The sequence below is a fragment of the Hyla sarda genome, chromosome 1, assembly GCF_029499605.1.
Source record: "Hyla sarda isolate aHylSar1 chromosome 1, aHylSar1.hap1, whole genome shotgun sequence".
Classification (NCBI taxonomy): domain Eukaryota; kingdom Metazoa; phylum Chordata; class Amphibia; order Anura; family Hylidae; genus Hyla; species Hyla sarda.
The window spans coordinates 319,017,967-319,030,391 of NC_079189.1; the positions used below are offsets into that span (position 1 = coordinate 319,017,967).

Here is a 12,425-nt window from a genome sequence, read left to right on the forward strand (position 1 = left end):
GAATCGGACACGACTTTGATCCGATTTTGAATCTGGAAGATGGTCAACCACGATTTTACCCCCGATCTAAAATAGTGCAAGTTTGGATGCGGATCAAAACTGATGCATGTGTTTGATATGATTACTGAATGGAATTCAATGGATACAACTGGGCATGCAGATTTGTATGATGAGAAAAAGTAGGATGGTAAAATCTGTACCTTACTTATTCCTCTGCATATGTTTCCATCTGCTGAAGCTACAGTACGGAGAATTGAACATATGTGCAAAGTATTTTGGAGGTATACCTTGCCTTGCCTTGCAGTAAAATGTACCAATATATTAATGATAAATGGATCAAAGCATAACACTATGTCTGCTGCTCATTCTTCATGCCCCTTAGTATCTTCGAGAAGTTGCCTTCCACTCCTTTCTGTACTCTCTGCTATTTAAAGGAGAAACCCTTAGTTTCCATGCGTTTTCACCGTCTCTTTGTGTTTCTGTCCACCTTAGGGTGCACTGATAAGCTATCACCAGAACACCTAATACTGCTGGAACAGCTCTGAATTGTTGAGACACGCAGTCAATGTGATCTCGGAAAATGACCTGTAGTATCTGGCACCAAGATGTTAGCAACTGATCCAGTAAGTCTTGTAAGTTGCATGGTGCAAGCTATGGGTTGGACCTGTTTTTCCGCCACTAAAGGGTATATGGTGTTGGGATTTGGAGCGCCAAGTCAACACCTTGAATTCTTTGTCATGGTCCTCAAAACCATGTCAAAATAGGGTTAGGTTTACACTGCATTTTTGGCTTTGGTTTAGTGTGCACATTTGGAAAACTCTTGACCTACATGCAAAACATGTCCATAGTGTTCCATTGCCAGATTGAGACTAAATACAGCGGGGGGAGATTTATTTAAACATGTTCAGAGGAAAACCTGACTAGTTATCCTTAGGAACCAATCAGATTGCTTCTTTAGTTTTAAAAATGCCTCTGTAAAATTAAAGAAGTGATCTTACTGGTTGCTATTGGCAACTGGTCAACTTTTCCTCTGCGAAGGTTTTGATAAAGGTCCTCCAGTGTCCTTTGAAACTATATCTGACTTGCATAGGGGGTACTCAGGAGGAAAAAAATGTCTTCAAATCATCTGGTGCCAGAAAGTTACACAGATTTGTAAATTACTTCTATTTAAAAATCTAAAAGGGGGTATTCCCAGGATTTGTATTTTATTTGACTATGCTACAGGAGCTGTAAAGTTAGTGTAGTTCATAATATAGTGTCTGTACCTGTGGTTGATGGTGGTCTCGCAATTCTTTTGTGATTTTTGCCCCAAGGTTTATTTTTTTTTTACCAGTATACAAAATGAATGTTGTCTCAGGTTTTCCCAGGTTCCAGTGGGGCCCGAGACATTACATCACTAATCAGGCGATCAAAGGGAGCCTGTCTTTGCTTCAGTGGGTGAAGCGACCGCTGGATGGGAGGAAGATCATTCTGTTTTGCAACAGATGGAGGCTCCCTGGTCAGAAAACACTATTGTGTTAAAGGCAGCACAGGTGTGTTTCAATGAATGGGCTGTAGTGTAAGTGTAGTTGTAGTGTAAGGGAACAAACTCCAACAGGAAATAGCCAGTTCACGAAAAGATGGCTTCCTCTTTATGGCAATCTCACAACATAGCAATTTAGCATGGCTATTACTGTCTGGCAGGTAAGTACTAGAATCACCTTATGATGGATAACCCCTTTAAGTCTTTCAGCACATATCTGCTCCTCTATCATCCACAGAAAGTTGTGTAGATCTTTCCTGTCTGACCACAGTGCTCTCTGCTGACACCTCTGTCTGTATCAGGAACTGTCAAGAGTGGGAGCAAATCCCTATAGCAAACCTCCTGCTCTGGACAGTTCCTGACATGGACCGAGGTGGCAGCAGAAGCACTGTGGTCAGACTGGAAAAAACTACACAACTTCCTCTGGAGCATACAGCAGCTGATAAGTACTGGAAGGCTTAATATTTTTAAATAAAGTAATTTAAATTTCTACCACCAGCTTAAAAAAATAAAAAAAAATTCTCCCTCTGGACTACCCCTTTAGGGTCTATTCACATTTACAGTAACCTGTGCATATTTGATGTGCAGGATTTGAAGCTGCAGATTTTCAATATAAATTAAATGACTGAACGGCCTCACCTGGAATATGCTGTTCAGTTTTGGTCACCTGTCCATAAAAGGGACACTGCGGAGTTGGAAAGGGTGCAGAGACGCGCGACTAAACTAATATGGGGCATGGAACATCTTAGCTATGAGGAGCGATTAAAGGAGTTACAATTGTTTAGTCTTGAGAAGAGACGTTTAAGGGGGGATATGATAAACGTATATAAGTATATTAATGGCCCATACAAAAAATATGGAGAAAAACTGTTCCAGGTTAAACCCCCCCAAAGGACGAGGGGGCACTCCCTCCGTCTGGAGAAAAAAAAGTTTAGTCTCAAGGGGCGACACGCCTTCTTTACCGTGAGGACTGTGAATTTATGGAACGGTCTACCTCAGGAACTGGTCACAGCAGGAACAATTAACAGCTTTAAAACAGGATTAGATACATTCCTGGAACAAAATAAGATTAATGCTTATGAAGAAATATAAAATCTCATCCCTTCCCCAATATCGCGCCACACCCCTACCCCTTAATTCCCTGGTTGAACTTGATGGACATATGTCTTTTTTCGACCGTACTAACTATGTAACTATGTAACTATGTAACACCACTTAAAATCTGGTGCTTAAAATCATGTGCATCAAATATGCGCAGAAAACTGTACGTGTGAATAAACCCTTAAGATACATTCACACGTACAGGATCTGTTGCATATTTTATGCGGCTGATTTTGCTACTTATTAACTTCAATGGGTAGCAAAATCAGTGGCACAAAATATGTAGCAAAAATATGCAGCAGATCCTGTACATATGAATCTACCCTTAGGGCTCGTCCACACAAGCGGATTTCATTTCAAACTCACAGTGGGTTTCCCACTGTTTGGAATGGGCGGGCTGTCCGCAGCTGATTTTCAGCAGCGGAATCTCTGCCACAGACCCCATTAAAGTCTGCACGTTTGAAACGAAATCCGCTCGTGTAAATGAGCCCTAAGGGTGTATTCACACGTACAGTATTCTGTGCAGATTTGATGCGCAGGATTTTATGCTGCAGCTTTCAATGTAAACTAAATGACTGAATACAGCTTCAAATCCTGCGCATCAAATTTGCGCAGGATAATGTACGTGTGTATAGACCTTTAACACGTACAGGATCTGCTACATATTTTTGCTGCAAATTTTGTGCAGCTGATTCTTCTACCCAATAACTTCAACGGGGAGAAAAATCAACTGCAGAAAATATGTAGCAAAAATATGCAGCAGATCCTGTAAGTGTGAACGTACCCTAATGGTAGGGTCACACGTAACAATCCACATCGTATTTTACGCTGCGGATCTGCCACTGACCTATAGTGTGCCTTAAGCTGTTGACAACCCCCCCCCCCCCCCCCCCCCGCCACTTGACCTGTTCGCAGCGGCAATGTGTGAGTATACTGCAAGTGCACTCAGCGACTCGCAGGTCCCTGTGTGGCTGCTTGGAGCGGCGGATTGCTCTTCACCAAGCCCCTTATGGTTATAAAGTTCAACAACTTTTCCTTCAGCCACAAGCTCCTCACAGCACTGGCTTGCTGTCTGATGTCCAATCCCCAGGCCTACTTCTCCACTACTAAGGCCAAAAGCATTTTCCACTGGCACCTCACAAGGGCGGTCCACTTTTAGACTGGCACCAAACTGCAGCCTTTTATTACCTCCCAGGACTACTCCTAGTCAGTGGGGTGGGCAGGAGGGGGGCATCACCATGTGTCAGTGCCAGGCTTTATGTACATGGAACTTCTCAGTAGCTGTCAGCCCAGACTCTCATTCTTGTTGCCAGCAACAGTAACCCAATAAGGTGCTGCCATGTCTTCCCATCCTGTCTAGTAAAAAAAAAAAAAAAAAAAAAAAAAATTATATATATATATATATATATATATATTGTGGCTGGTCCTGCAGGACTCCTGCCAATGGAAATAATGTCCCTGCTGTGGAAAAAGTGCAGGAACTCAGTTCCCGCACGTTCCTGCAGGACTTGAGCCCTGATTGTAACCATTACATTTACGAATGCAAAATAAATCCATCACTGACTATACATTGTAAGGCCATTATTTACAAAGTATTGCATTCCCGCCCCCTTTCATCACTCTTAGGTAGTATTAGTCACTCACTGCATGGTGACAGTATTCCGCCATTATACAAAGCTATGATAAGGCCGGGTTGGCATTACATTGGAGGTATGAGGCACTGTCATGATGTATGCTGATATATAACTGACTACAATTGGTGCATGTATATGGCAATTCAGCAGGGCTCAAAAGTGCAGGAAATGGACTGAATGTAGTCAATAACTGACTACAATAAAATGAATGGGACTCTATATATATATATATATATATATATATACACACATATATATAGTCTCTAAATCCCTATCTCATCCCATATTCCAATAATCACGTATGCCGCTCGGGTATACAGGCAGAGGAGCTGACAGGCTGGATCAGCTGTTCCTTTCTATATATATACCTACTAGCACAGATCCCAGGCATGTCAGGAGGCAGCACCTCACACCGTCTGCAGAGAGCGCTGTTCCTACTGCTGCCTCCAGTACCGGGCTCTTTCCCTGTGCCAGGCAGCTTCCTCTTCTGCCCCAGCACAGGCAGATAACCAAACAGGGCATCTACCAGGCGCTCCCGTGCCATGCCTTCTCTGAACAGGAACTAGAACAGTGCCCGCCCCCGGCCCGCCCTCCACTAGCACTACCGGTGAACATGGCCGCTGCTATGCCTTCAGCTGCTGCCCAGGATGAGCTCAGTAAGTTAGCTGGCGTTCTCATGTGGTGAGGGGCACAGCGGGAGGAGGGGGCACCGCCGGGTGAGGTTGGCAGAGCTCTGTCTGCGCTATGTATATCCATGTGGGGTACAGAATGAGCCGAGGTTGAGCCCAGGGTCTCAGCTCTGTGTTATGACAAGAAGGAGGGGGGCATGGCCCTGGCATTGCTTTGCTGGACTGGCCCTGTACATGTGCAGGGCAGTGGGGGTGCTGGGAGGCAGACAATGGTAGGTAGGCCCTGCCATGGCTCCAGGCCTCTCTGCAGTACTTGCATAGTCATAGGCTGGAAGTGAAAGCAACACTTGGAGCTGCTCCCCATAGCACTGGCTCATCATATGGGCAGATCTGTTACTGCCATACATGACTGGTTATAGGGGGGAGAGGTGCCCACAACATGTGTTCATGTACCACCTGTAAGCAGATCACCATCCGGTCCTTGCTACATACATGCCACTGAGCAGATGACTTTATATCTGATTCCTGTCCTAAATGTCGTCTGTGGATAAACCTCTTAGTATGAATTCTTACTGGAATATAGAAGTGAACCAACCAGAAAAAGGGCTTAAGTGCCCGCTGTGCCAGGTCTGGGTCCGGGATGCCCCTTCATTAACAATTGCAAAAGCTCTCCAATGAAATGACAAAAAAAGTGGTTTATTCACAAAAAACATGATGTGACGTTTCAGCTGGTTCCCCCAGCCATTTTCAAGCCTGATAAATGCCTAGGGGAGCCAGCTGGAACGTCGCCTCGTGTCTTTTGAATAAACCTCTTTTTTCTTCATTCATTGGAGCGCCGCTGTCATATATAAAAAAAAATGTGTGTTTCCCAACCGGGGTGCCTCCAGATGTTTCAAAACTACAACGCCCAGCATGCCTGGACAGATAAAGGCTTTCTAGGCATGCTGGGAGTTGTAGTTTTGCAACACTATAACAGCTGGAGGCACACTATAGGGTCGGGTCACCGGCAGATCCGTTATGCGTGACGCCATGTTGTGACCTGTAAAAAGCTCAAACATAAAGATGTCCCAAAATCCTGTGTGTGAACATAGACTGACTGCTCCCATATAGCCACAGTATCTGGATGCTCTACAGGTCAGAACTTGGATATTATAAAGTTGAGCTGCTCAAAGGCCTATTTTTGGACAGTAAAATGTGCAGGTATTACAGTCACCTGGAAGCAGATTAGGGCCACATCCACACATTTTTAAAGGGATTATCCAGGAAAATACTTTTTTTTTTTTTTTTTTTTTTTTTTTTAAATATATATGTCAACTGGCTCCAGAAAGTTAAACAGATTTGTAAATTACTTATATTAAAAAAATCTTAATCCTTTCAGTACTTATGAGCTTCTGAAGTTAAGGTTGTTCTTTTCTGTCTAAGTGCTCTCAGTTTAGAAGAGGTTTGCTATGGGGATTTGCTTCTAAACTGGGCGGTTCCCGAGACAGGTGTCATCAGAGAGGACTTAGACAGAAAAGAACAACTCAACTTCAGAAGCTCATAAGTACTGAAAGGATTAAGATTTTTTAATAGAAGTAATTTACAAATCTGTTTAACTTCCTGGAGCCAGTTGATATTTAAAAAAAAAAAAAAAAGTTTTTTCCTGGATAACCCCTTTTAATACAGGTGCAAGTCCTTCACTGTCTACAGTCCAATGACCCTAACTAAAACATCACTGTGATGATCTATGATCTAAACCCATGAGCTACAAACACAATGGGGGAGATTTATCAAAATCTGTCCAGAGGAAAAGTTGCTGAGTTGCCCGTAACAACCAATCAGATCGCTTCTTTAATTTTCCAGAGGCCTTGTTAAGAATGAAAGGTGTGATTGGTTGCTATGGGCAACTCAGTAACTTTTCCTCTGGACAGGTTTTGATGAATCTCCCTCATTGCATCCATATTAGACATGTGACTTCGGCCTTAGACATGCCTGACCTTGGTTCCTTTTGATAGATGGCATTTAGGGGGGCCCGGTACATATTGCCTTATTCAGACTTTATTGTGTACGACGCCTTACTTTCAGTGGATGATATTTACAGGGGCATTACTTGATAAAGTACAGTCATCACAGCCATGTCTGGTTAAGAGCTTCGGACAGTCTGCAGAGAACTTGGTGAACGCAGCCTAAACTTACAGCCACCGATTCCACAACTGATTAAAAAAGTGCATCAGTTGTTTAGGATCCGGCATTCATTAATTGTGCAGGCCGGACAAGGGAACACAGCAAAGTGTGCTCCCCTATCCAGCGTCCGTGCAGCGTGTTCCACTGTGTGGCGTCCATGACCTGCTGGATGAATATAAACTGTCCCATTCCAATAAATGGGATCCGATCTACAATCTGTTTCTGTCCGGTGCTTTTTCTACAGTGCCCGGAGGGAAAGGCCACCGGACGATGAACCTATGTGAGGGGGGGGGGGCTGAATCTTCCTTTTCAGCATTCTCAAAGCTGTAGTACATATAAGAGAAGGCTTCCCTCTTTTTTTATAAATAAAATTCACTGCCTGCCTAATAAAACCTTTAACTTGCCTTCCTTATAGCCTCCAGTATCAGAATGCCCTGCCTCCGTTCAGTCTCCGATGACAGTCTGCTTCCCGTTGCTGGCCAGAGCAGCAGATGGAACGTCACAGCACAGCTCCGTCAATCACGGACCGCAGTGGTGTCTGGCTCATGATTGGTGGAGCAGTGCAGCTCAGGGAAAAACAGTGTCACTGGCCACAGCCGGGGCATCCTGATGGTGGAGGTTACAAGGGAGCGAGGAAGTTACAGTCTCTCTGAGCATAATCTGGAGCTGACAGATTCCCTCTTTAACATAAATAATTTACACAAAAATTCTACCAGACTGAGCATATGGCTTATTTCGGAGCCTTGACTTAAAAAATAAAGTAAGTTTAGGAATGTTTAGACCAGTTTATTGTGTTTTCAAGACTTCTGGGATAAATGTAATATTTCTAGACACTTTCCCTGTCTGCATCAATTAAACGGTCATTCAACATCTAGGTCAATAAAGTCATACCTGCCCTGACATAGTGCTGCTTTAGAGCTGTCCTTACGTTGGGCAGCATAGTCTCATGACACATCTACCTCTCGCATACCTACTGTAGGTATACATCTCGCTTTCCATCATTGGCGGTGCTAATAATTTCCTGATCCTGTTTATAGAAATTGTAGACCTACATCTATAGGTATGCACTACCATTCTTGTTTTTTGGACACCTCTCTACTGTTAAAATAGGGGTCCCTCTGAAAATACTTTTTTTTATTTTTATTTTTTTTCAATAATGTTACTACTGCCAGTTCAAAGACTTAGGGGTATTGCAGGATTTTTTTTTTATTTGACTATGCTACATGGGCTGTAAAGTTAGTGTATAGTGTCTGTACCTGTGTGTGATGGTTTTCTCACATTTCTTCTGTGATTTTTACCCCAATATTTATTTTTAACAGCATACAAAATGACTGTTGTCTCAGATTTTTCTCAGGTTGCAATGCGGCCGAGACCTGACTCACTAGTCAGCTGATGACAGGGAGCCTGTCTGCTTCAATGGGTGGAGAGATCGCTTGGTGGGAGAGAGATCAATCTGGAACTAATGCAACAGCTGTAGGCACCCTGATTGAAAACCACAGGTCTTTTGAATGGATGCAGCTCATTTATGTTTCAATGGGTGGGGTGGCTGATGTGTGGAAGGGAGGAAAATGGAATTGTGGGATTTATAGGCAAAAAAAGAAAAGTCAAACAGGAAATAGCAGTTCACAAAAAGCAAGCCACAGTGTTATGGTAATCTCACAACATAGCCATTTAGCCCCAAGACAAGCGCAGATCCTCCCTAAGCATTTCCATTACTGTCTGCCAGGTATGTACTAAAATCACCTTATGCTGGATAACCCCTTTAATGGGGAACTACAGGCATCAATTCTGAAATGTAATTGTGCATGTGGACACCATATAGTCGCCAGGTAAGTACTAATAACAAGTGAGAACACACTTAGGTAGTATTGGGCCTCCCATCTATGCCGTCTCCTGCCCTGGTCTACCTCACTGGCTTACAAAAAATGGATGGCAACAAAATTGCGGATGGCACCCTTTTTATTGCAACTAATATTTTAGTCTTAACCAAAACCTTCTGCTAAGTGTCTTTCACGCTGTGTTACCATTGAGTTGGGAAATCTGTCCTAAATTGTAAATGTATTTGTAGACCTCTGTTACCTGGCAGGCCACTGTCATGTTGCCCTCTATTCAGGTGGTATAGGTTGGGTTATGTTTTTTGGTGTACAGAAAAGGGCAGCAGACTGTGTTCCATAGAGAAGCATCCAGAAAAAAGATATGGTAAAAAAAAAATATGTATATATATTTTTTTTCTACAAACATTAGGGTGATTCTTTATTTTTAATCTGAATATTTTTTATCCTTCTGGGCATCACAATTTTAACGTGTGCCTGTCATATAAAGAAAAGTTTGACATGTCCAAAGTTTTGATTGATCAAGGTCGGAGGGTTCAGACCATTACCAATCTCTGACTAGTGGGGAGAAGCACTTGGCTAATTGCTGCTTCTCTCCGCATGTACGTTAGACAGGAGACAGGCTTAACTCCCTAAAACGTGACAAAAGATTATTTTTAAATGACACCGCCCATTTAAGGGGCAACTCCAATTATCAATATATATATATATATAAAGTAATTGTCCCACGAACGCTTATTGCCTATCCACAGGGTATGATCACTGGGGATGTGACCACAGGTATCCAGCAGGGACTCCATAGTACAAGCTGAGACTTGGACTGTGTAATGAATGAAGGTTATTAGCTACAAAAGGATCCTTACGTTTTATCATAGGTGTTTTTTGTGGGCGTAGCGTTGCTTGGCCTCAATTTAGTTGAGTGAGGCTCCTTTTTTCCACAGTTGATAAACATTCCTTTGCACACGTGCCATATTTTGCTGCGTATTTGCTGCACGTATTTGATACACAGCAAAACATGGCACGTGTGACCCTACTCTTAAGTGTGTCTTTTTAAAACCCTGTAGGAATTGCTCATAAAAACTACTACAAAGCAACTACTTGTATCTAATTAGTTTTCCAACTTTCCTTAGCATTGAGAGAACTGTACTGAAGTATGACTTGGTATAATAGGTACTTATTTGTACAAGAAGCCCAGTGATGTTATGCAGTAGACATGCTCCTTATTAATGAAGTTTGTTTTGTTAACAGATCAGCTTGAGCGAGTGTTTTTACGCCTCGGCCATGCAGAGACAGATGAGCAACTGCAGAGTATCATTTCCAAGTTCTTGCCTCCTGTTCTTCTCAAGTTGTCTAGTGCTCAGGAAGGAGTACGCAAAAAGGTAAATGTTCTATTGAGGACAGGTTGTTCTTAGCTACTAGAGATGAGCGAATTTACAGTAAATCCGATTCTTCATGAACTTCTCGGCTCGGCAGTTGATGACTTATCCTGCATAAATTAGTTCAGCCTTCAGGTGCTCCGGTGGGCTGGAAAAGGTGGATACAGTCCTAGGAAAGAGTCTCCTAGGACTGTATCCACCTTTTCCAGCCCACGGGAGCACCTGAAAGCTGAACTAATTTATGCAGGAAAAGTCATCAGCTGCCGAGCCGAGAAGTTTGTGACGAATCGAATTTACTGTAAATTCGCTCATCTCTATTAGCTACTTACTGAATTCTCACACAAGGGTTACACACTAGCGTGCTGCCACGTTTATACATTGACATCTGAATGGATTGTCTGTGCTAATGTGTCCATATTTACATAGTACACGTCCTCATGCTGGAAGAATAGATTGATGCAGGTATGAAAGAACGTAAAAGCAAGCTGCACACAATTTTTTCTAATATTTTATTCTTAGTACATTATACTTTTTGTATGAAAACCTAACTATTTCTATTTCTTGTTTTCTAGGTTATGGAATTACTTGTTCACTTGAACAAAAGAATTAAGAGTCGGTCCAAAGTACAGTTGCCTGTGGAGACCCTTTTAGTCCAGTACCAAGACCCAGCAGCAGTCTCTTTTGTTACGGTGTGTAGTTTAGCAATTGTGCAAAGGATTTTTGAAATTTTATGGGTTGTATGCAAATCCCAGACAATGTATTTAGAGGAAAACTGACAAAAAAAGACTTCTCCCCTACCCACAGGATAGGGAATAAGTAGCTGATTGCGGGGGGCCCTCCAGTGAGGAGCGTGTGCTGCAGATGGCACGCACTGCATTCATTTCTATAGGATCGCCGAAAAGACCAGAGTACAACACTCAGGCATCATTGGCGCTCCCATAGAAATGGAGTGCGTGCTGTCTACCGGTAGCAGACACACGCTCCTCAGTGAGAGAGCTGGGATCCCATCCTGGAGATCGCAGGGGGTCCCAGGGATTGGACCCTCCCCGCCATCAGCTACTTATCCCCTATCCTGTGGATAGGGGATAAGTTATCTTACGCTTGAGTACTCCTTTAATGCAGTGAAACCTCTTTTTAGAAGATCTTTCACAATGGCATTGAAAAGATCCTTATGCTTTTCTCAAAGAAAATGTCTGATACTTAAAATGTATTATGGCATGTCAGACAAAATCTGGTCTGGATAAGGAAATAGTCTTCAAGACATGTTTTTTTTTAAAAGTTATCAGTGTATGTTTCTCTGCATTGTGTTTTTTAGTAAGTTGAAAAACGATTTTACTAATATTTATATTCAGAGTGCTGAAAAATGGAATAACTAAATATTTTTACACACTAGGAGTCATAAGACCCTGAACCTGAAGACGCTATTAAAGGGAAATAGACATACTCTGCCCCAGCACTAAACCCAATATACTGGGTTGAGTGCGAGTGAACAGCATTAAAAAGAGGAGTTATTTACTTGAATTAGTGAAGTATCACTTCCCTGCCTCCTCCCTAGCGACGTTAGAGTGAATAGTTTGGGGGCAGGTAACAGGGAATTCGTTACGGGGGCAGGTAATGTTGAGGAGGCAGCCAGCTCCCCACCTCCTTTGTGCAGAGCTGCGGTATAGAACTAGAAGACTAAAGACTTATAACTTTGGCAATACTTAATTAACTCAAGTAACCCATTATTTTAATGCTTCTTATCTGCACTATAACTCAGTATATTGTGTTTAGTGCGGGTGAACAGCCTGTCAGTTTCGCTTTATGGCTAAGGCTGCAATGCAGATATAGGAAAAAAGAGAGGAAGCACTATTTAGTGCTGTTAACTTTATAACAAAAAGTTTAGGGGGTTAGAGTGTGGTAAAAGGTGCTTTCAGTGTTGCGGCCCAGGTACAACACAGAAGCTTTTGGTTATTAAACGGAAGTGTCTTGGAATGGGAGCAGCTAGCCGCCCATATTGGGTCCTTTCCGGAGCGGTGAGGAGACTTGGAGATGCTGGATAGAGGCACATATTTTTTAATGTTGTTGTGTAAGGATAAATAGTGGAACACACCACTGCTTAGTTATAGCGCTCCCCTCCCAACATGTATATATCTCCTGTCACAATGTGCGCTAATTGTACTATATGT

General features: G+C 42.7%; 1 protein-coding gene across 1 annotated transcript in view; it reads left to right on the forward strand.

Annotated features, from left to right (window-relative positions):
- The first annotated feature begins 4,700 nt into the window (after nt 1–4,700).
- The window catches only part of ECPAS (Ecm29 proteasome adaptor and scaffold), a 121,056-nt gene continuing 113,331 nt past the window's right edge, over nt 4,701–12,425 (forward strand). The window contains exons 1-3 of the mRNA XM_056518777.1: nt 4,701–4,913; nt 10,130–10,260; nt 10,830–10,946. Of these exons, the coding sequence (XP_056374752.1) occupies nt 4,871–4,913; nt 10,130–10,260; nt 10,830–10,946 (291 nt within the window). The 5' untranslated portion in view covers nt 4,701–4,870. The remainder of the gene's footprint in view (nt 4,914–10,129; nt 10,261–10,829; nt 10,947–12,425) is intronic.